This window comes from Panthera onca, chromosome D1, assembly GCF_046562875.1.
Source record: "Panthera onca isolate mPanOnc1 chromosome D1, mPanOnc1 haplotype 2, whole genome shotgun sequence".
In the NCBI taxonomy this organism is placed as follows: domain Eukaryota; kingdom Metazoa; phylum Chordata; class Mammalia; order Carnivora; family Felidae; genus Panthera; species Panthera onca.
In genome coordinates, this window is record NC_138348.1 from 84,512,240 (window position 1) to 84,535,901 (window position 23,662).

At 40.2% G+C, this 23,662-nt stretch overlaps 1 protein-coding gene across 4 annotated transcripts in view; it reads left to right on the forward strand.

Annotated features, from left to right (window-relative positions):
- NCAPD3 (non-SMC condensin II complex subunit D3) overlaps positions 1 to 23,662 on the forward strand; it is a 64,920-nt gene that overhangs the window by 32,980 nt on the left and 8,278 nt on the right. For 3 of the 4 annotated variants that reach the window (XM_078432961.2, XM_078432962.2, XM_078432964.2), the window contains 12 exons: positions 3,382 to 3,573; positions 3,896 to 3,993; positions 4,088 to 4,203; positions 8,691 to 8,798; positions 10,454 to 10,568; positions 10,667 to 10,774; positions 11,911 to 12,149; positions 13,083 to 13,162; positions 18,962 to 19,099; positions 19,377 to 19,510; positions 19,760 to 19,959; positions 22,177 to 22,287. In XM_078432961.2, coding sequence (XP_078289087.1) covers positions 3,382 to 3,573; positions 3,896 to 3,993; positions 4,088 to 4,203; positions 8,691 to 8,798; positions 10,454 to 10,568; positions 10,667 to 10,774; positions 11,911 to 12,149; positions 13,083 to 13,162; positions 18,962 to 19,099; positions 19,377 to 19,510; positions 19,760 to 19,959; positions 22,177 to 22,287 — 1,639 coding nt within the window. The remainder of the gene's footprint in view (positions 1 to 3,381; positions 3,574 to 3,895; positions 3,994 to 4,087; positions 4,204 to 8,690; positions 8,799 to 10,453; positions 10,569 to 10,666; positions 10,775 to 11,910; positions 12,150 to 13,082; positions 13,163 to 18,961; positions 19,100 to 19,376; positions 19,511 to 19,759; positions 19,960 to 22,176; positions 22,288 to 23,662) is intronic. The other variant, XM_078432963.2, reaches the window with a different exon arrangement.

Genomic DNA, 23,662 nt, shown 5'->3' on the forward strand with positions numbered 1-23,662 from the left:
TGTCTTCTATTTAAGCCAGACTTTAAATAGATTTACGAAAGTATAGAGCAATGACACTCTTTTCACCAAGTTTATTTTGTTTTGAGAAAGATTGTTAACTTGTTTTTGTAAAGCAGTGCATCTGTTAACATGTAATTGGCTTATTATTATTTTTAGATTAATAGATAAATATTTTTAAATTTCTCAGTTTTAATTTTGGCACAACAAATATTGATAGATATGATGGCCCACAAAACCAAAGCTCTTCAAGGTGGTCTGTAGGTTTTGAGTTCAAAAGTGCCCAGAAAAAGAAAAAAAAAGGCACCCATAAATGAAAAAGTATGAGAGCCACTGAACTTGAGAATGAATTTTTCAAAAAGGAGTATTAAGAAATGTGAGGGCTAGCAGAATAGAGTTCTATAAACATTTGTAAACAAAATTTGTGACTTGTTCTTTGATAAACAGAAAGTAACTAGAAACATCAGCGAATGTTCAGGAAAAGAGACTTCACAGAACAGATGAATTTTGAATTTGAATCTTGAAGGTTCATAAGGGGGCAAAAGGGTATGTCCATGTAAAAGAAACAGCTGGTGCAAAGCCATAGAAGCATAAACAGTGTGCACTGTTCAGGAGCCAGAGGATTTCACTGCTGGGGAAATAGGGCTGGCTGGATATAAAATGAAACTGGAGAAGTTAAGCAGAGCCCAGATACTGCAGAGTTGTAACATAGCATTCTGAGAAGTTTGACTTTAGAGAAAACAGAGTGGGCAGGGGGAGGCTGCTGGTGAATATGAAGTGGATGGGTAATACAGGGTTTTATATTTTAGGAAGTGTTAATCTTGAAAATAAAACACCCAGTTATTTTACCAGCAAAATGGGTTTATATGGAAGTAGCACAGAATTGCAATTCGAAACAAGCACACTGTGACAAACCACAAGAAAATCTGGAAATCAAAGGAAAGAACTGTTCTTCTTAAAAAAGAGAAAGTTGGGAGGGGCTGCTTTGAAGAAAAGTCCGTTGAAAGAAAGTGAGAGTTCAAGGTGGCGATGGTTTCTCAATGGCAGAGTTGTGACAGACTCTCATTGGCTGGGCTGTTGCTGGGCAAGAAGAAATCCTTCCTCTTGCTGGAGTAGTAAAGGGCAGCTTGTTTGTTCCTCTTGGGTATGGGAGTCCTATCCCTTCCTGTTGGGTTTGCAGTTGATGACCAGTGGTAGGCATGAGAGCTCACCATGCTGGCCTCCCAGCTCCACTGCCAGTGAGGTTTCCTCTATTCAGTTTCACAGGAAGGGTAGCAAAGGTGCTTATGTTGGGTGACCAGGAGCTGACTAGAATCTAAGAAAACAGGCTACCACTGAAGTGATTTAAGTTAAAGGTGATGAGGGCCTGCATCAAGGATAAGGCAGTGGGCATGAAGAGAATGGGGTATATTTAAAGATGTTTAACAAGGGGAAGCACAGAGGTGGTAAAGGTTTGATTTGAGGGTTGAAAGAGATCAGTGTACTTCCTCTACTCAGGTTGCTCACAGTCTAGTGGAAAGAGACCAAATAAATTCACAGTTTTGGTAGACTTTTAGGAGCAAAGAGGGAGGGCATAGAGCAGTTTGGTAGTTTTTTGTCTTTGTTTTTGTTTGTTAATCTTTTTCCTTGTTTTAGCTATTAATGGTGGCAAGAGGTGAATTATTCCCAGAAGTGGAATAAATAGAAATTAACCAAGCAGCCATAATAGAGTTTCCAGACAGAAAATAACAATGCAAAGGCTTAGAGGCCTGAAGGCTCCATGAGGCTATCCAAAATAACTGGTCAATGGGATTACTGTTGACTGAGGTATGGAAAGCAAAGGCAGGAGATGGAGCCCAATTTAAATGTGTGCTTGCAATGCTTTGACATGTCTGAGTGGAGAGCTTTTGGTAATGGATGAGATCACCCAGCGTTCAGTTGTAGATAAGAGGACTAAGAATAGAACTTTTCAAAATCAGCCATAAGAGTGATTTGAAAAAAGGAATTAGTGAAGGGAAAAGAACAGAGATCCAATAAGTAGACCAGAGTACAAGGGCAGAGAGAATGGTCAATAATGTCTAGTAGAGGTCATGGAAAATGGAGACTAAAGAGAGTGGATTGATTTTGATACTAGGATAGAGGTCAGTGGTGCCGTACAAAAGACACAGGTTGCTCTCTATTGAAAACATTCTGACTTGGTAGGGAGTGGCTTATGATCAACAATGGGGCTAATTGAGGGGTAAGCTAAATGAGGGAGGCTTTGGAAACTGTTCAACTCATGTGGAAGGGTGTGAGTTGTCCTAAGAGCCAAATTTGAGGTTTCAACTGGAAGTTCAGAGAATTTTTCCCCATTCTGTTCACGTCTTATAGTAAACATTACTTAATATTTTGTGTGATTCTTTTTAATAAATTTTAAAATATTTACTGATTCCATGTGTTGTTTTTGGACCATAATCATATATGAGTTATGAGTTATCTGCAGTAAAACTCTAGATGTTTATAGACAGATTTTTTAACAATAGGTAATTTATTAAAACAATTTATATGGGCATGCTTATTGTATATAGATGTGTTTATTTTGTTACAGTTGCCTTCTGATGCTTTTAGAATTCCTTTTTTTTTTTTTTTTCATTTAATGAGAAAGTGTTGAGGTGTGTGTGAGCATGTGTGTACGCAATGTGTGATCACATGTGTGTTCCTAGCAGTCTAAGAAAAATTAATTGTGGGAAGAAGTGTATTTTTCACTTTACTTAGATATATAACACTGCATTTGTGCCATGGGTAATGTTTTCTCATCCAGTGCTGTGGGAGGAAGTCAAATAAATTACTTAAAACAAGTGACATAACACAAGCACTTTAATATACCAGAAGTATTTTTTTTCTTGTTTTACTTTTAAAGTGTTTGAAATATGGATTTCTGAATGGTATTGGTGGGTCATGGCAAAGTTTAGCTTGTTTAATATCACCATATTTAAATGCTAGGGTGCCATTTCTATCCATTCCTTCCATTCAAAAAACAACACTGTCTACATTTTTTTTTTGTCACTAAAAGCCTATAAACTGTGGATGTATTTGTTATTGGTAACCTATCCCTTAATGTTTGTATAGAAATTTGGGAGGGAATGAGGATAAGAAGGGTCTCAAGTGAATTACGAAATTTTATTCTTTGCTTTAAAAAGAAATACTTTAGAAGGGGAGAAATAAATATATCTTATTCTGTGTAATAAAAATTTTAAAGATACCTGATTTGTTATCAAATATGTCACTAGCCAGGAACTTCTGCATTGGCTTTCATGTGCCAGGGGAGTCCTGGAGCAGCAGAAGTTGATAACCTTTCACTGAGGGCTGTTCTGAACAGTTTTGTATATTTACAGTTACAATTCTGCTTTCCCATCTTTTTTCCAGCCGCTATTTAAATAAGGCTTTTCATATCTGGTCCAAGAAAGAGAAATTCTCATCCAGTTTTATAAACAATGTGATATCCTACACTGGCACAGAACATTCTGCACCAGCCTGGATGCTGCTTTCCAAGATTGCTTGCTCATCACCCAAGCTGGACTATACCAAAATAATAGAGTCCTGGGAGAAAATCAGCAGGTTTGCATGCTTATAATATAGTTGTTGATAGACACTAAAGATTCTTGGAAACAAAGCTCATGCCTTAAGGAAGTGGGCGTTTCCTAACCGTTTGTATACACAGGTCTTTAAATTCTGGCATAAAAACAAACATGAAAAATAAGAATCAGTTTTAAGCTTTCAGTTTTACCCTTTGTCCAAGTAAATTAAGTGCCTTAATGCTCCTACAACTTGACTCCTAAACCATGCTTCCTTACATTCCTCCAGTGTTAACAATCCAGAGAGTATTTTGTTGGTGGCAGTGTTTATTTGTATGTTGATATTCCTTATGCCCTTTTCCTAGTCAACAGAATCCCAATCCAAACACCTTAGGACATATTTTATGTGTTATTGGGCATATCGCAAAGCATCTTCCTAAGAGCATGCGGGACAAGGTGACTGGTGAGTGTGTATTGGGGAATCTTGAAAAAGCTTTGCCTCTCACTTTAAATATATTTTAAGCAGTTAAATTTTGAGGGTTTTAATTTCTTTTTAGATGTGGTCAAGTGTAAGCTGAATGGATTCCAGTGGTCTCTAGAGTTGATCAGCTCAGCTGTTGATACTTTGCAAAGACTCTGTAGAGCATCTGCAGAGACACCAATGGAGGAACAGGTACACTAGAAATTCTCCTGGATATGTTTGTTGTTTATCTGTACTTGGACATGTTACTCTGTTGTGAAGTTTGAGGAGTGTTCTCGGTGGAGAACCTATAAGAAATGGGTAGTCCCCAGCAGCTGATACTACAAGGAAACATTTATGTGACAAGCAGTTGACATTCTCTGAGAAGATCTTGGCTACTCGTGACACACGGTTCCCTCAGGAAGTCACCACCTTGGTTCTGGGTACAAGTGCCTTCTAGGAAGGCATGCCTTCTGGGCATATATTTTCTAATGAAAACTGCGCAGCTATTTTTTAACAAGTTGTAGCCTGGATGCTTACAATAGCTTTGTATCTCCTCCTCCTTCACTTCTACCTCATCCAAGAAGCTTAACCAATGATTCTCCACCTAGGCAGGGCGTTCCCTCGAGATCAGAAGATTTCTGATCATTTGATAGGTCATTCTCCTGGAAAATACCTGTCCTGTTACTAGAAAGCTAAGTTATTCTAACACCTCTTGCTTTATCAGAGCCTACAACTGATGTTCTCTACAGATGCATACACACAAATCCAAACCAGGGTTTTGTGTGAGACAGAGCATTACTTTGACTCCTTAAAAAGGTATCCATATCAGTTTTAATAATAAATTATCTTACTGCCATGTATCCTATTTTTATCATGAAATATACTCCTAGACAAAGCTAATCATAATGAAAAATTTTAGGGCTCAGGTGATAAATGATGATTTTAGAAGCCAAAGGTTAATTTAAATAATCGCTGGAATATATTTAAGTTTCCCAGAATAAAAATACCTTTGCTTCATCTGAGCTACCCAGCTACATTCCTTTGCTTCCTTTTCTTATATAAGTTCCTTAAAGAGAGTCCTTCCTTGATAAGTTACATCTTCTATTTGTAGGAACAGATATAATAAGAAAGTATATTATAACTTTTTTTTGCTTAGGACTTAAAACAGGTTAAAATGTACTTACCTAAAAATGCCCAGCTCTTTCCATGTAAATGGTGTCTGGTGTTTTCCTGGCATGTTACCTTTTGGCTCATCTGATGAAAGGGATGCTTGTTTTGTTTGATTTTTCTAGCCGTTTATCTCTTGATCCAAGAAAAACTTTTAAATAAGGAGCATTACCTAAGTAGGGAGCATATTTGAATAGCAGAAAACAGGTCAAAACAAAGCAAAAAGGTGGTCACAAAGAAAGAATGATATAGGAAAACTGGGGAAAAATTTATATGGCAGATTATGAAACAGTCATCCCGCATTTCTCAGTGGCACACATCTGATTAATGGCAGAGCCATGCCTAGAACTAAGGCCTCTGATTGTCTTCCCAGTCTTTTCTTCACCAGCACTGGCTAGAGGAAGAGTGATCTATAGTACTTGGGGGGAGTCAGGGCCAGAAGCCACTGGCTTACTCACTAATGGCCCATAGTCGTTAGTTACATCATTGTTAGAGTCTGTGAGGAAGACAGAGTTATCTTAACATTTAAAAATTGAGAACTAGAGGGGCACCTGGGTGGCTCAGTTGGTTAGGTGTCCGACTTTGGCTCAGGTCATGACCTCAAGGTTTGTGAGTTCAAGGCCCGCGTTGGGCTCTGCTGACCGCTCAGAGCCTGGAGCCTGCTTTGGATTCTGTGTCTTCCCCTCTCTCTTCCCCTCCCTGACTTGTGCTGTGTCTTTCTCTCTCTCTCAAAAATAAATAAACATTTAAAAAATTTAAAAATTGAGAACTGGAGAGAGATTATTACTATGTTAGAGAAAAGGCCACAATTGTAGCTTTGGCAATACCACTTCCCTTGGTAGTAGACACTGGACTAAGGCCCTGAGATTTTCCAGAATCTTAAGATATTTTATTTTTTTAAACACCTTTTTAACATTTACTTATTTTTGAGAGACAGAGACAGAGCACGAGTGAAAGAGGGGTAGAGAAAGAGGGAGACCCAGAATCCAAAGCAGCCTCCAGGCTCTAAGATGTCAACCCAAAGCCTGATGCGTGACTCGAATCCACGAACCACGAGATCATGACCTGAGCCCAAATCGGATGCTCAACTGACTGAGCCACCCAGGCGCCCACAGAACCTTAGGATATTTTAAATCTGTGTGACCTGGTTGTTTCCCCTAAACATACTTCTCTTTTTCTTTTCTCTATAAATGAACATTCTATATTTTACTGCAAAAAACAATTGCCCAAAGAACAGATGATCAGGATCTAGCTCAACAGCACTGTATATGAAAAGACATAGGTTTGGAGGCATTGTTGCTATAAGCTTGGTACCAGTTAATAGTGTTTTGTGACTGGGGCACCTAGATGACTCCATCAGTTAAGCATCTGACTCTTGATTTCAGCTCAGGTCATGATCTCACAGTTCATGGAATTGAGCCCCACATCACACTCCTCACTGACAGCAAGGAGCCTATATGAGATTCTATCTCTCCTTCTCTCTGCCTCTCCCCTGCTTTCTCTCTCTCTCTCTCAAATAAATAAACTTAAAAAAATAGTGTTTTGTGGCTATTGAACAAAATCTATGAGATCTTGGACTGTATTAATGGAAATAGTGTCTATAGTAAGAGGGGTGATGGCCCTCTTTATACTGGTAAAATCTAAGTCATATGCTGTTTAAAAAAAAAAGTTTATTTATTTTGAGCCAAAGAGAGAGCATGCACGCTCAAGTGGGGGAGGGGCAGAGAGAGGGAGACAGAGAATCCCAAGCAAGCCCCACACTGTGAGTGAGGAGGCTGACATGGGGCTCAGTCTCATGAACTGTGAGATCTTAACCTGAGCCAAAAAAGGGTCAGATACTTAACTGACTAAGCCACCCAGGTGCCCCTAAGTCAGCATGTTCTAATTTAACTCCAGTGGCAACTCTATAGAGAAATGTTGATAAAATTGAATATATTGATGGGAGAGCAATTTGATGAGGTGATTACAAAGCAGGTTGTATAAGGAACAGCTAAAGGTCCTGGGTGTTTAGCAAGAAGGGAACAACTATGTGGGATAGGCTGCCTAGCTAAGTTGAAATACAGGAAGGACCATAAAATGAAAGAAGAATTAAATTTATTTGGCATCACAGAGAACTGATTTGGACCAATGACTGGAAATTGCAAGGAGACAAATTTTGGCCAACCAAAGAAAAGCCATACAGAGGTCTGCATACAAAGGAGGGATTTGCCTCAAAACATGTCCTGGGTCATTGGAGGTGTTCACAGAAAAACTGAACAACTTGATATGAATCCCATGTGGAGAGAATCCCAGAATTAGATGACCATTACAGTTCTCTTCCAGATTCTGTTATTCCAAAAGTTTCTAGTCCAACCACCCAGCCCAGTTCTAGGCTTGAGGCCTCACATAAGTTAACCTTTGTCTTCTTGCCAGGGTAGAGCGTATGGATTTCAGAAGCTCTCTTGCCCTGGCTGTGCAACCTATTAAAATCTTAAGTGCAATAATTCTTTAAAAAGTAATAAAGACAATCATTTTGAAACATTTTAGGCCAAGTCAGCCTAAAAAACATTTGGATCATAGTGAAAGTTTCCTGCAATGGTAAACATTGAACACTGTTTTGCAGTAGTGCTGCTGGGCCCCAGCTCCTCGCTGACAGTGTGGAATCTGCTTGAGATTCTCCACACTCTACCCCTCTCCCCTGCTCGTGTTCTTTCTCTAAAATAAAATAAGTAAAACAGTGTCTTCCTAAGTCACCCACAGCATAATAGGGCAGACACACATGGAAACAGGTGATTTCAACATAATATATAATATTAGGAATAATATAATCATTCCTAAAAGAGAAGTGAGCATAGGGTAATATGGAAGTCTTGGGTTGGAGCCACTTAGTTCAACCTGGGTATTTTGGACTGGCCTCCTACAGGAAATGTAGTTAAAGTTGTAGAATGTGATTCAGCTCCCTTGCTTAGCATAGAAGTGTTGTGTACCAGCTGTGGTGACCCCTTGAGGTTATTTTAACTAATAAAAAGCACTGAAAACTTGTCTTTAAGGAATACATTTCAAAACGATAACAAATGTTTTTTTTTTATTCCATGTCTTTAGAAAATATACTATTTACTATAGTAGTTACTTCACCATCTACACATACTGGACAAATTGTGATGTTTTTCTCTATTAAAGGAGCAGCACTGCTATTACAGAACTCTTATCAGTTAGGGCGCTAGATCTTCCCAGATATTTGCCTTTTGCTCTTAAAGGGCACATGTAGAAAGATATGATATCTACACACACACACACACATACATATTTATGGCATCTATATATGTGTGTGTATGCTGTATATATGTACTATTCTTTGTAAATTCTGCTTAGTCCTTATAGGCAGATTGCTAAAAGAGCAAAGATCCAAAAGCATGATGGCTGAGGCTTCTCATAAGGCTTCTTATGGTTTATGCCTTTGAAGACCATAGAGTTTCTTCTGAGACAATTGTTTCATGGACAGTCTAGTAGATGTGTGGGATCCTTCAGAGATTACCTTTGACTTGCTGCAGGAATTACTGAAGCGGGTGTGTGGGGATGTCCTCTCCACCTGTGTGCAGTCTCTGTCCAACATAGTTCTGAAGGAAAGTGGCCCTGGGGATGTGGATGAAGACCTGTTCGTAAGTAATTACTTTTCTTAACTATTGTTTTCCTTTATATCAGCTGGGATTTTCTAAAGATGACTTTCTAATGTGTATTTTTAATACTATTAGCAAGAAAAGGATTTTTCTAGCCTAGAGCTTACTCTTCTAAAAAGAAGAATTTCTGTGTTGGTGACCAACCTATTCATTTTTCTCTCATGTTCTTATTATCTGGGGGAAAACTTGATGGGATATACTTCATCCAGTTAGAGCCTGTGAGGTGCCTGATCCATTAGGGAAAACACAGGGCATATTATGAAATAATAGGGCAAGAAAAGAATAAAGTGAGGGTGCTCCTTGTTCTTTTGGTTTGTTTGTTCAATATGTTTTTAAATTCTAATGTGTCTGCTAAGCTGTTTGAATATCAGATTGTAGAACTAGGGAATCATGTGGAGCCGTTCTGAACCATGCCTATAATACAGTAAAATATTTGACAACTAAAAACACAAATAACGTTGGAGCAGCAAGATTGGGTGACATGGCACCCTGCTTTAGAAATTTTGTTGGTGCCAGAGAGTCCTGTGTGCCAGTAAATGTGCAATTTCCCGATTCACGTAACTGACCGTCCACAAAACATGTTGCAGTCATTCTGACTCCAACATCTGACACTCAGTAAAGCAAATAACGAGCTGCTTCTTCATGCTCTTCAGTATAAGCCATCATTTCACCAGAACTGGCCATTTTCCTCATCTGTTCCTCTCCTCTGTGCTTGCCTGCTTTGCCACCTCACATTTGTACCTTGAGACCAAAGACTATGTTGAGATTTGTGACAAGAGACCGGTTGTGCTGAGGCATTAATGTGAACACTTCAGTAATAAAACTATTATCAGTAGGAATCCACACATTTCAGTGCAGGGGGCTGTGATGTGTAGGATGGCCCCATCCCAAGCTTTCTAGAGGGTCTTGCACCTCTAATTTGAGCAGCTACTGCCCAAACTAAGACAAATGCTTGTCATGACCAGAGAGTTTTTCCTTCTAAGATTTTTCTTTTCAACTGTTAAATATGTCACCAAAATCTACCTTTCAGTCAAAATATATATGGAGAAGTTTTGCCCTATATAATATTGTTTACTTCACTCTTCTTTAAATATAATGTAAGTATTCCTTTCATCCACTAAGAGATACATGTTCAGGATTTTTTAAATATCATACACTTACTGGCCTGAGGAAGCTAGCACTTACACGTTTTTGATAGGAGTCTAAATAGTAAACCAATCAGGAACACCCTTTGGAAATATGTTTTAAAATGTAAAACAACTTTATGCCCTTTAAACCCTAGATTACTTCTAAGGAAGTGGAACAGTACTTAAAGGTGCAAAAGTGTTCCTCAGAGGGAATGCAAACAATAGCAAAGGATTAGAAACAATGTAAATGTTCATTAATAATGGAGTAAACTATGATAACATCATAGTTTTTAATGTACTTATGTAGTCATTAAACATATTAACTATATATATTGACATAAAAGGTAGAGTGAATTTTAGCAAGTAATGACTAAGTTTTCACAGTGACTATTTTTATGAAAAAAATGGTTGTTTTAATTTGGGGAACAAAAAAATATTGACATGTCTTTAATCTAGCTAGAGTTAATTTTTCTTTTGCCTTATTATATTGCAAAACCAATTGTTTTTCAGGTGAAGTACATTTTTACCTTGGGAGATATAGCCCAGCTTTGTCCAGCCAGAGTGGAGAAGCGAGCCTTCCTTCTGATTCAGTCCATCCTCGCTTCTTCTGTTGATGTGGATCATTGTAAGGCACTTGAAATTATCCTCTGCATGTGCTATCTTAAGGCGGACTTGGCCCCTGAGAGAGATACTGTAAATAAGTCCTCTTTTCCTTCCTTGTAGCAGCATCACCTCCAGGTTGCAGTGAAGCCCCAGCGTTTCAGCCACTCTCCCAGGTCAGAGGCTCTGTCATGCCTTCCGTGATCAGAGCACATGCCATCATTACCTTGGGTAAGTGGGAATAATGTGGGGAAAGTATTGTTTGTTCAGTTTAGTTCCATAGGTAGCTTTTTGTCTCAAATAAGCCAGCCTTAGTAAATATGTTACATACACGGAGCTAGTGTTTATTCTAGCTCTTGTGAATTTGGAAGGGAATTCTGATAGCAACCCCCAGCTCAGAGGCATACCAGAGTGCTGATAATGAGAGCCCTCAGTTGGCAGCTACCCTAGATGATCAGACTCAAGGCACTCCCTGGAGGGAGCTTTTGTTTTTTATGTTAATTTATCACAATTATACCTGTCCTGTGGGTTGTTTTTTAATACTCATAATGCAGCACCATAAAGTCTTCATCAAGACACTACACTAATCAGAATCAGGCGCTACATTGATTTCTGGGAATGAAAAAATAAATTTGCAGTTCAGTTCATAAAAGGAGATAGTTTATCTGATACTTACCAGAACTGGTAGATGAGCTATTAAACATTTCCCCATGGACTCAAATTGTTGTTAATCTTGAAAAGGTGGACCTCTGTGCTATACTTTAATTTTTTTTTAAGTATAACTATGTATTTTATGCTGGATAGGATTTATGAAATTTTTTGTAATAGCAGTTATTTTTCAAAAATCTAAGAATTGGAATGAGAGCAAAACATTCCCCAGGTCACAAAAAAATACAAACCAACAAAACTCAACAACAGCCTTCCTTCTCCTAACTGTGAACGAGAAATAAAATGAGGTGGTTATTCTTTCCTGTTTGCCTAGCTCAGATTGCGAATTCATTGCTAAACTTTTTAGCTATTAGATTTTGTTAGTCATTTTGAAGGGAAGTAGATAACTCTCAAATTCAAATGTTGACTTTAAAAAGAGGATAGTTTTACTCCAGTGAAGGAACATCTCTTAGTGTATGTCTCGTGGAACCCTGGAGGGGCCGAGGGGTCCCCCCACCCCAGAGCGGGGGGGACATTATTTTTAGGTATTTTGAACCTCCTTATATTTAGTAGTATGGGTTTGTTTTTTATTTTGTTTTGTTTGTGATTATTGACATGATATTTTAACTTTGATCAAGTAAAATCCATAGCAAGATATATCTGGAGAAAATTTAGGCATAGAGTTATTAGAGTCAAGACATCTTCATCTTCTGTGACAGGTAAGTTGTGCTTACAGCATGAGGATCTTGCAAAGAAGAGCATCCCAGCTCTTGTGCGAGAGCTGGAGGTGTGTGATGATGTGGCTGTTCGCAACAATGTTGTCATTGTGATGTGCGACCTTTGTATCCGGTACACCGTCATGGTGGACAAGTACATTCCCAATATCTCCATGTGTCTGAAGGATTCAAATCCATTCATCCGAAAGCAGACACTCATCTTGCTTACCAATCTCTTGCAGGTATGTATGAGAATTGGGCCCGTCATTTTTTTTTCCTTCCACTATTTCTTCTGGTTTCAAGGAATATTTGAGTAGTATAGGAAATGTGCTGCTCTGTAATAGAATCAAAAAATAATCAGCCTGTTCTCTGGTTTAAAATATCATTCTACTGTTCTGTACAGCCTTCTTAAACAGATTGTTATTTCCTAATACTTGTTTTGGGTGTATGTTCAGATATCCCATCAGCCAAAATGAAGTTTCATGTTTGCAAATAAACTCCATGCAAGGATTAGCCTGCTCAGTGGACAGTAGTTCTAGTTCCGATTCTGTCATTCTTGACTTTGAACAAATCAGTGCTTCTCAGACATAACTTCTTCTTTTGTGAAGTGAGGATCATATCTGCCCTGCTGTTTCAGAGTTGCTCTGAGAGTCCAATGAGACATTTTAGTGGGCAAAAGAGCTTCATGAACTCAGAACTCTCAGTGAACAGAGCATTCAATGTTTTTCTTCCCACTGAGAACCTATGTTTAGCCTATAGTGAGGAAGGAAATATTTGATCTTTAAAAAGAAGGCATTTAACCAAGTTGTATATCTATTCTAGTATGTTCTGTAGGCTTATTTTTTTACGTGGTTGGTTAGGTACCTGACGAAGGCACCATTGGCACTCTCCCTTTTAAAGCCATGTGCTTTGAGTCATTTTCCTAATAGAGTAGATATGATGCTCTTCTACCCACATATCCTTCCACTTCTCTTCGTGATTAACAAATGTATGTGCTTTCAAGATGGTTGGGAAGTGAGTGCTAACAAATTGCGCTAATGTGCCACAGACAGACTGAGTAGCTGACAGGTGTGATGTTAAACAAAAGAAAGTTAACAGTTGGTTTTATAACTGAATGCATTTAAAGTTTGTATATTACAATTCATCCTTAAACATTCCGGTTTCTCTTCATACAGGAAGAATTTGTGAAATGGAAGGGCTCTCTGTTCTTTCGATTTGTTAGCACTCTGATAGATTCACACCCGGACATCGCCAGGTAACTTTCCTCACATGTCAGATAATTGAACGATTTACCAAATTTCTGGTATATATTAGATTTCTTTTCTCTAAAATTTGTTTAGAGTTGAGTTATTTAGGATTTAGTGAGCTTTTGATAGTTGCCAGGAAACTAGCAGATTTTTAAGCTATATAACAAAGCTTTATTTTTTTATGTTTATTTATTTTGAGAGAGAGAGAGAGAGAGAGGGCATGCACATGCAAGTGGAGGAGGAGCAGAGAGAAAGGGAGAGAGACAATCCCAAGCAGGCTCCATGTTGTCAGCGCAGAGGATGATCTGTGATCCCGAGATCATGACCTGAGCCAAAATCAAGAGTCGGACACTTAAGCAGCTGAGCCACCTAGTGCCCCAACAAAGCTTTATTTTGCACATAAATAAAAAAATAAATAAATCGCTCATCCAGATTGACTATTAAATAATCTCAGAAATTACTACATTTGCTAACATTGTTGATTCTTCCCTAAAGGAGTAATGAACAGCAGTATATGACTTTGTCATAGTAAATTATATGGAATTTTAGCCATTAACTGTTGACTTAACTGTGTTGGTTTCTAGGCCAATAAAATGTCAGTTTTGATGGAGTTAAGGCTTTCTTTAAGTGTAGAAATTATAAAGAAGAAATTCTAGGAATTAAGACAATCACACAGTGTAAAATGAGATTATACAAATTACAAGGCTTCCCTATCAATTCCCAAGGAATTGGAAGGGAAGGGAATTGCTTTGTCACTTGTTAATTCCTATCATTCTATAATTTTTTTAAGGATTTATTTTCAAGGGGATGAGAAATGATCCCACAGAATTAGTTAACCTTGATTATGTTGCATGAATAATTCTTTTTAAAGCAAGTCTGCAATTGGAAAATAGAATGTTGAATGCCATGGCAAAAGCTGCCACAGTTGGGAAAAGGTCTTTATAGAGTTCATTAACTATAAATAGCTTATAATAATGGGTCCCTCTGCTTCTAAATATGGTCACCAATGATTTACTCTGAGTTCCATGGAAGAATTTCCGTTCAGTTTTCTTTGGGTATAATTTTCCAAGAAGGAATATTTTACATACTAAACTAGTAGAAGGTTAACATTCCAATTAATGCTATCTAGAATCAGAAATAAAAAGCTAAGACTATTACTTTTTCTTTGTGTATATAATTGAGAGAGAAAGGACCAAAATAGCGATGCATTGCCCTCTCACCTTTACTCTGCTACCATAAGATCGGCTGTCATGGCGTTCTCTATACAATGTGTAGCCCAGAAGCTGGCATAATTAGAAGTGTTGAGAAGGTTTTCACATGATGAGCCTGGGAGGTAAGATTGGTTGTTTAACTTGCACTTTTGGGTTTACTTACTTTTCTCAGCTCCTATGCATGTATGTTAACAAGAGCATTGATCAGTATGTAACATACACAGAACCTGTTGTATAGGCGATCAGAGTATGAATCAGAAAGAAATTAGAAAACCGGATAGGTAATTACACCATAGTAAAATTATCAGTGCCTCTTACAGTATTTTGATACTTCTTTTTTAAGTCTATTTTATCCCTGTATTGTGGGTGTGTTTAAACAGTTGTTCAAATGTGGGTCCTGATTTTCAGCTTTGATAAGGTGATGACTACCTTTGTTAACTGTAATTTAAATTAGTCTCTTTCCCTAGTTTTAGGTCAGGCCAGTCTGCTTACATCAAACACATTAGTTTTTCCATATGTATCTACTAATACAGATCTTCCAAAGAGACTAGTGACAGAGCCTGTTGCATTTATTTCTGGCCCAGGAGGATTTCCTGAAGATTCTGGCATGAGCAAATTCGCATGACATTTTTAATTGGTCATACACACCCACAATTTGGAGGCTGCAAAATTGTATTGATGTACTTTCCCCTCCGCCTGCAAGGTGGTGTCCTTGTGGTACAGCATTCACAGATTGAAAGGTTACAGGCTGGTTGTTTTGAGGTTAACTGGGCAAATGCTGCAGAAGTGCAAAAGACGGCCAGAGAGATTCAGGGTAAGAGAATGACTAAGATAACGGCCATTGAGATAGAAAAGGAAGTAAAGACAGAGATTGTTTGGTTTGGAGGAGAGGAAGTGAGTACCTAGAGGGCTTAGTGAAGCTGTGGAACAAGAGGAATGGGGATGAGGTCAGAAAGCTGGAAGGATATGTGTATGTGATCATGAGGTAGATTAGCTGACTTCAGAAGTGGGTGTTCCAGGTGTAGTGACATGTTCTGGATGGGGCTGCAGAGTAGGTTCCCAGAGCATAGACGTAAGGGTCACTAGAGCCGATGTAATCAGAAAAACAGAAAGTTAGGGGTTAAATGAGCCCATCTGTAGACATTGAAGATGCTCTGGGAGATTGTCTTGGTCAATTCAGATAGTTACAACAAAATACCACAGACCTAGTAGCTTATAACAACAAAAATTTCTTTCTCACCTTTTGGAGGCTGGAAGTCTGAGACCAGGGCGCCAGCACGGTTGGGGTCTGGTGAAGGTCCTCCTCCAGATAGCTAGCTTCTGTTTGTATCTTCACATGGTAGAAGGGATGAGAGATCTTTCTGGGGCTTATTTTATAAGGACATTAATCTCATTCACTAACCCCAAAGGCCCAGCATCCTAAGACCATTTCCTTAGGGTCTAGGTTTCCAACATAGGAATGGGACAGGGGTGGGGGACACAATATTCAGACCATAGCAGTGATGCTGGGATCTGGAATGGAAAAAACTAAAAGTAGGAAGTGGTTACCAAGCAGTTGGGGGGCAAATAGATAGCCAGAGCCTCTGTAGAGAAGGCTCTGTAGAAAAGGTATTATTACATGAACCAGGTGGAGGAAGCCAACCCACCATTCCCTCTTTCCTATACCTTCTTCAAATAGCCTTTTCTTCAGAGCACTTGTGGTAGCATATTTGTATGTATAACATCTCTCTACCTGCTAGAATATAAGCATCCGGGAGGGGCCAAGATTTTGTTTTGTTGACTGCGGTATCCCTAGCACCTAAAAGAGAGCCTGAGACTAAGTGGACCCTCAATGAACATTTCATAAATGAATGAATGAAAATATTATGACAGGGGGGCGGGGGTAGTGGGTGTGGGAATATGGTCCTCCTTCCTCGACTCTGGCAATTGGGAGAAGCAGCAAGTGGCCTTCCCTTAAGAGGACTGTGGGAAATGGTGTCCCCAGAGGAAAGCCAGCCCTGACTTGCGAAGAAGGGAAGTGTGGAGAGGGGAGAGAGCTGACTCCTGGGAAGTACAGTATACACTGTGGAAGCACTCAAGGCCAGGGAAAGGAGCCATGGGAAGTGAGATGAGGAGAAAAGAAACAGAACAGTATAGGGATGTGAGACAGATGAGGAGGACTGGGTAACAAGGGGGCCTGGATTTGGGGTGTAGCCAAGGAGCACATAGATGTGGGAAATTACTTACCTCAGGTTTCAAAGAGAATTCTGGCATAAGTCGGTCTGAGATAGACCATGTTGTAGGCCAGATCAGGAATAGGAGTCCATGAACAGTGGCCTTTATTGAACAGATAGCTGCTTCAGAATAGCATTTGGCATGGGAAAACATCTGAAAATAGTCAGATTTTTATGTTCCTACTAATACTGAAAGTGGAAGTAAGGCTGTTTGAAATCTGGATTTGGATTCTTACTAAGAGAGTAATAATTGTTTTCTACAAGATTATTATGACCCAGATTTAGCTGGTCTTCTATATAATACAATTAATGCTGTGTAAAATGTCTACAGGGTATCCCTGAATTGGTGGTGTGATTACATGCTGTTTCTTTTAATTGTCCTGAGGGATGAGAAGTGGTGGGAAAGGATGCTGAGATCTTAACTTAGTGCGGTGTCTTTGGGGCTGTTGAAGCTTTCCGTTCCAGGTACCTGAAGAGTGCTGCCTTCTGCCACTCTAAAGGAATGCTCCAGGAAGCACTGCTTGGACTGCTCATTTTTTTTAACTTTACAGCTGACAAACAAACAAACAAAAAAATGCAGAATTGTCTCTCTTCCCTAGTTTGTCAAGCTAGTAAGATCTGTGAGTTTGATCCAGTCAGGGATGAAATGTACCCTTTTAAGCCCCAGTAAATGCAGCAGCAGGATTAGTGCTGGATGTTACCCCATTGACTGTGGTTTCTGGCTTCTCATGATGCAGAGCCCTCTCACTCTGCTTCCAGCCCTGAGCATGTGAATCCTTTGCATAATTTGTTACTATTAGATATATCTGTGTAGTTGGTTAAGCCAGTTATTCACTAGGGAGTAGACTGCAGTATCTTGCCCATCAGTTAGTTCCCTCTCCCAGTATGTATTCTTGACCTGAACTCCGAGTAGAGGAATGTTTGACATCAAGTTGAAGCCCATAAGTTGAAGCTCAGAGCAGCCCTTCTTCTTGCAGAAGAGTTCCTGGATTCTGTTTGATCTTATTGTCATGTGAATGACTTCAAATATGAGGAGAAAATGCAGGTAGTTGTAAGAACTGCTGTGCCATGGAAGGTTAACCGTAATAAGACACTGCAGAAAGTGACATCTTGTTGTTTTGGAGGGAATAGTTTTTGTTTACTTAATGGTGGTCACAAATGGCTCCTAGATCAGTAGGTGCTTCTAGCTGGCCTTAAGTGAAATTCTGCTTGGGAGATTCCCTTTATGATACAGAGTTGTACTTGTTTTGGGTTCAGAATGTCAGGCTGCTCCCTTATTTCCTGGGTGAATGAATAGATAAAGTGCTGCTATTTACAGTGAAATTTTTACCTAGGCTTACTTCAACATCGTTTTTGGAACTACCTTCTTTAAGTTTTAATTGATGGTGTGCTTTGAATACAGAGTGATTTTAATATTAGCCTCAGAAGGATCATTAGGGGAAGGTGAATCTCCTGCAAGTCCTATGCATTCCAAAGCCAAGAATTGTTTTGGGTCATCCTTGTCACTACCACCTACCCTTGAGAGCTGAGTGGTGCCCCTGTGCAGGTTGAAATTGCATTTATCTCTGAAATGAAATTAAGACAGTCGTCTGCACAATCTGAATGGATCAGAGCCAGCCTTGCACCACCCCATACTGTTCCCTGGGCAAACTCTCTCCCCTACTAAACAAACTGTCTGAGGCCTGTAGTTAGATAGCCTGCCTTTGTCCATGTCCATTTGACTTTGGAAACTGTTAGTGTTTTGCTCTTCAGGTGGGTGCGGTGCTGGTGACATCAGTATCTCATGTTGGATGCCTCTCCAAGATTTGGGGGCACAGGAGAAAGGAGAGTGCCCAGGGCTTGCTGATGAGTCCAAAGCTCAGTGAGAGCCCTTCGCTATCTGTGCTGACCCAAACTCTGAGGCTCTTGTAATTAATCCCAATTCTTGAAAAAGTCCCAGTTACTAAAACAGGTTTTGCTCATTATTGTGGGCAACAAACCTCAAAGTGGGGTGGGGAAGCCAAATATTCATTTTTTGGTGGTGGTTTGTTGTTGCATCAGCCATGAGGACCACAGGGTTTTGCTTAAAAGAGCAATTTGGGGGCAGTTGGTTGTTCTCCCACATTTGAAGTGTAGCTGAATAATAACACCTTGTTAGAATTTTGAAAGGAATCCTTGTAGAAAAAGCCTTTATGCTGACCTTGGATTCAAAAAGGAGGCTGTTGAGCAAGGACAGACAAAAGAAGCTAAATTTGTATCTTGCTTTTGATCTGAATGAAGCTGGGTATTGGGATAGATTACATATCCCTTTCTCTTATTCACATCTCAGCATTCTTATGTAATTTTAGAGACTGTCTGCAAACCGCAAACAGGTCTCTTTCTTCTGTTTCCTCCTTCTTTGCAGTTTTGGGGAGTTTTGCCTGGCTCACCTGTTACTGAAGAGGAATCCTGTCATGTTCTTCCAGCATTTCATTGAATGTATCTTCCACTTCAATAACTATGAGAAGCATGAGAAGTATAACAAATTCCCCCAGTCAGAGAGGTTAGTGAATCTCTTGGGAAGGGCTGGGTGAACGGACACGGCCCCGGCATTCCTTGTGGTGGCCTTCCTTCTCTTGGCCAGTGACTCCAGGCAGTTCACCCATGCAAGTAGCATCCTAAAGGAGGTGCCTCTGGGAAGCACTGTCTGTCATCTCCTCTGTGCACTTATGTAAGCCTTGCGTAGACGGCTTTTAGGATGCTGCAGAATGCTGTAGAAAATAATGTCCTTGTACCCTTGCCCACGTGATGTGTGATAAAATTGTCCCATTTTGCTATAGAGAGAAGCGGCTGTTTTCACTGAAGGGGAAGACAAACAAGCAGAAACGAATGAAAATCTACAAGTTTCTTCTGGAGCACTTCACAGATGAACAGCGATTCAATATCACTTCTAAAATCTGCCTTAGTATTTTGGGTAGGCCTGGTGTGTTTGGGATAAAGTATATGTTTCCAAATGAAATACTGTGTGGCTAGTGCAGACCAGCAGCAAATGAGACCCTCGTACTGTGGGAGGACCCCGTTTTTGCTTTCTTTGACATCAGCTGTGCCAATGCAGACCCCCACCTTGAAGCCAAGAGGAGCCCTTCTAGCTCTGTGGGATACATTTCCCCCACCCTGGGGCTGGACTCTTTCTCAGGGGCTGATCTTTTGTGCTCTTTTCCAGCATGCTTTGCTGACGGCATCCTGCCGCTGGACATGGAAGCCAGTGAGTTGCTCTCAGATACATTTGAGGTCCTCAGCTCAAAGGAGATCAAGCTTTTGGCTATGAGATCTAAAGCAGATAAGGACCTGCTTATGGAAGAAGATGACACAGCCTTGGCCAATGCAGTCATGCAGGAAGCTCAGAAGAGGCTCATCTCACAAGTGAGTTTGTTGTTCCATAAATGGGCCTGTTTACGCCCATGCTTCTCTGTCCGCCCCCTAACTACTGGTGGTCTACCTCAGATCCAGATTTCATTCTCACCCATGGCCTTAAGATGCACCCCAGTGATGATGTTTCTGCCTCTGTGTTTCTAGCTCCAACTTCTCTCATGGCCTGAACACATCCCACTTGCCTGCCTGAATGTGCCACAGATATTTCAGGCTTACTGTGGCAAAACAGAGTTACTCATCTCTTCCTCCTCTTTGTCTCTCTTCCCACAGTCTCTACTGTAGAGAAGGAGACTGTTATCTACCAAGTTGTCCATTAGGGAACCTGAAGTCTGGCATGCCAGGTGCATGCTTCCTTTGGCCAGAGTGTGAAAACTGGGATTAGACTGATTTCAGGGAGTGCTAAATTGCCATAGTCACAAGGCCCCAGTTCTTACACCTGGCCTCAATTACTAGGCTCTGTTTCCCACCTGAGCCCTGAAAACTTTGGACCTCAAAGAAATAGATTTTGATGTCATTCAGTGTGTCAGCAGATCCTATATATTTTATCTCACAAACCCATCTCTCTACCCCATTCCAACCAGTTCTGCACACACTTAACCTGGTGCCATTTCTGGCACCCTTTATGTCTCTAGTTTCTTTCTGTTCCAGGCTGTGTACCACTTTGCTGCCACAGCAGTCTTTCTTAAGGACAAATTGGATCATTTTATCTTCCTGGTTAAAAGAGACTTGGAGGGAGATTGGCTGCAAAGGCAGCAGGGAACCTTCAGGGTGATAGATTACAGGTGGTTATGTGGACGATAGTGTTGGTTAGTCACCTCTGTACTGTTGTCAGACTCATCAAAGTGTTCACTTAACATGGGTAAATTTTATCACATCTAAGTTATAGCCCACTAATGCTACCTTTAGTCAGTCGTTTGGTGGCTTCCAATCATCTTCTGAGTAAAATCCCGATTCTTTTTCAAGACACACAGAGCTGTTGGGTGTCCCTCCGCCCTTGCGCCTCCCGTCTCTACGCCCCCCTCCTTGACCATCCCATCCAGGTCACTGTTGGTTCCTTGGGTAGAAAGCGTCGCTTCTGCCGTTGTGTCTTTGTGTGCTGCCCGTCTGTCTGCCTGCAGGGCCTCTCCCTCCCTGTCCTCCTTTCCTGCCACCAAACTCCTACATCTTTTCAAAAGAAGCCCCTGCCTCTCTAGGCATCCCTTGTCTATAAATCCCTCACCATCCTGCCAGCTGTCACACCATGCCACACATCAGAGCACACAGTCTGGTCTAGAAGCAGCTTGAAGGCAAGAATTCTTGGCTTCGTTTCTACATCCCCAGGGGTTAGCTTTGTGTCTGGTACAGAGAAGACATTTGATAACATTTATTGAGTTGAATTCACTTAGACCACTGTTTAAGACTATCCCTATACTTAACCATCTGCTCAGACTCATATTTAAGTGTTTATTTCTCTACCAATTGCCCTTCTATTTCAGGAGCTCTGATAAGACGTTTTTAGAAATAGTGATTTACAAGGAAGGAACCTATACTAGTGAGTATAAATGAGAGGAAAAAGAATACTTGTCAGATTCAAAATGATAAATCTTACCACATATGAGGGCTGTTATAATGATTATTTTTAATTCTAAGAGATTTATTACAAAATATTTGTGGCTAGTGACCATTCATGGTAAAGAATTTGAAGCCTTGGTCAAATCAGGTACTATATAAATACATAACCCTTTTCTAAATGTGTGCAAAGTTTAGACACACACAAAAAGAGAGAGATACCAAATTGACTCATGTTTGCCGTTCTCAACTATTTGTCATTTCACATCAGGAAAAAAAAATGTCTCTTTTGGGTAGCCAGATTTGAGCTCATTTTCATTCCTCCTGAGTGGAGGAATGGAATGCATCTGAGATGGATTTGTATGGACGTTTGGAGCTTGTTGTCAAGTTATTCAACATTTTTCTAATTCCCGCTTCTTGTTTAGAAAGTAAGAATAGCCTCATCCTCCTTCACAAATCCTTCAGAGTGTTTTGAGGTAATGCTTATAAAGTCTCCAGGACAAAGGTGCTGGGTCCTCTACAATCTCCAGTATCATAATAAAAAAATAAGAAGCTTCTGTAGCACCCTAGATTGGCTGTACAGAAAGAACTAGGTCAAGGAGAAGCCTTTGTCTCAGAACTTTATCCACCTAAAACATGCCTTTGTTTGTGTTACTACAGGTTCAGAAGAAGAATTTCATAGAAAATATTATTCCAATTATCATCTCCCTGAAGACTGTGCTAGAGAGAAATAAGATCCCAGCTTTGCGGGAACTCATGACCTATCTCAGGGTAAAAGATGACCTTGTGCTTTGTGGTTGGGGTGTCTCCCGTCTCCAGCTCAGTAGTCAGAATCTGTAGCAGTTATGATGGTGCAGTTGGTCAGTGAATTTAGGAGCTCAAACTGCTACAAAACCAGCTTCACATTTTTCTAGAACTAGACCAGCCAGACAGCCCTTTGACTGTGGGGGAGAAGAGAGAGAGTTTGACCATAGGTTCCACAGAAGCCAGTTCTTGCCTTTTTCATGCAATTGAGTTTATGAAGGGCTGACCCACTGTACTGAGCATGTGTGTCCTTGATGCCAGTTTTGAGATTTAGTTCTGAAAGCTTTCTCAGCTAGGGTCAAGGTACAAAGGTATCATCTTAGTTCATTCTGGTGAGGGATAAAGTGACTGGGCATCATGTTTAATTTGGGGGTGTTTACCTTTAAGACTTTCTCTGCATCAGGAAATAGTAGTGGGTCTTGGGGAGCACTGATGGGGCTGGGCTGCCATCACCAGTGGAATCCAAAGCCATCAAAGGTTGCAGTCTAAGCACCCAAGATAAGTGGACTTGCCGTGCAGATATAAATAAGGCCCCTGACCTTTCTGGCAAAATTTTTCGATCAGAAATAAATGCAACATTTTTTCCTTTCTCTGTTTACACTATGCTATTTTCTTCCCCCCAAAAAAATGCTAAAAATTTTTTTTGCCAATAAGGGCTACCACCAAATTGAATGTAAATTCTTCAAATAATCTCTTTAAAGAAAGTTAAGGTAGTAGAGATAGGATAATTGTGTGGGAAAAAATGACAACTTCCAGTTATTCTTATACTTTTATTGCCCTGTTTTAAAGCTCAGAAAGAAAGGAGTTTAGACCCTCAATAAACTGCTGAAAGGCGTCCGAACAATGAGTCTTTCTCCTGTCTGAGCACATGCCCAGAGAATGGCCACATAGCTGCCTTCCTCCAGCTCCAGCAGCGTAGCACGTGTGCATTGGCAGCCTTCTGTGCAAGCAGCTCTGGCCACTCTTTCGTCTCATTTGGGCAACCCTCTCGGTGGCAGCTGGAAGCATTCATAGAGTTCCTTCCCTTTGTTGGGACTTCCCTTGCAGTTGGGGCTATGATAAAGCTTCTCCCTCTAGCACTGTTAGGTGAAGTGGTTTCTTTCTCTTAGCAAGGAGGTCTGGTCCCTGGAAGCCCCTTTTCAGACCTGAGAATGTTCTTATGTTCATATGATAAAAGGTTTTCTGTCCTATTTTCAAAAGACACAAAGACAGTTGCAGTCCTCTCAGAAAGCTAGTGTGGACAGATAGATGAGCAACTTTTACACTGCGCTGCTTTCTGTAACGTGTTCCAGAGGCCCTGTCTGCACCAGGATGTGCCATGTATTACCTGCCCATATAACCT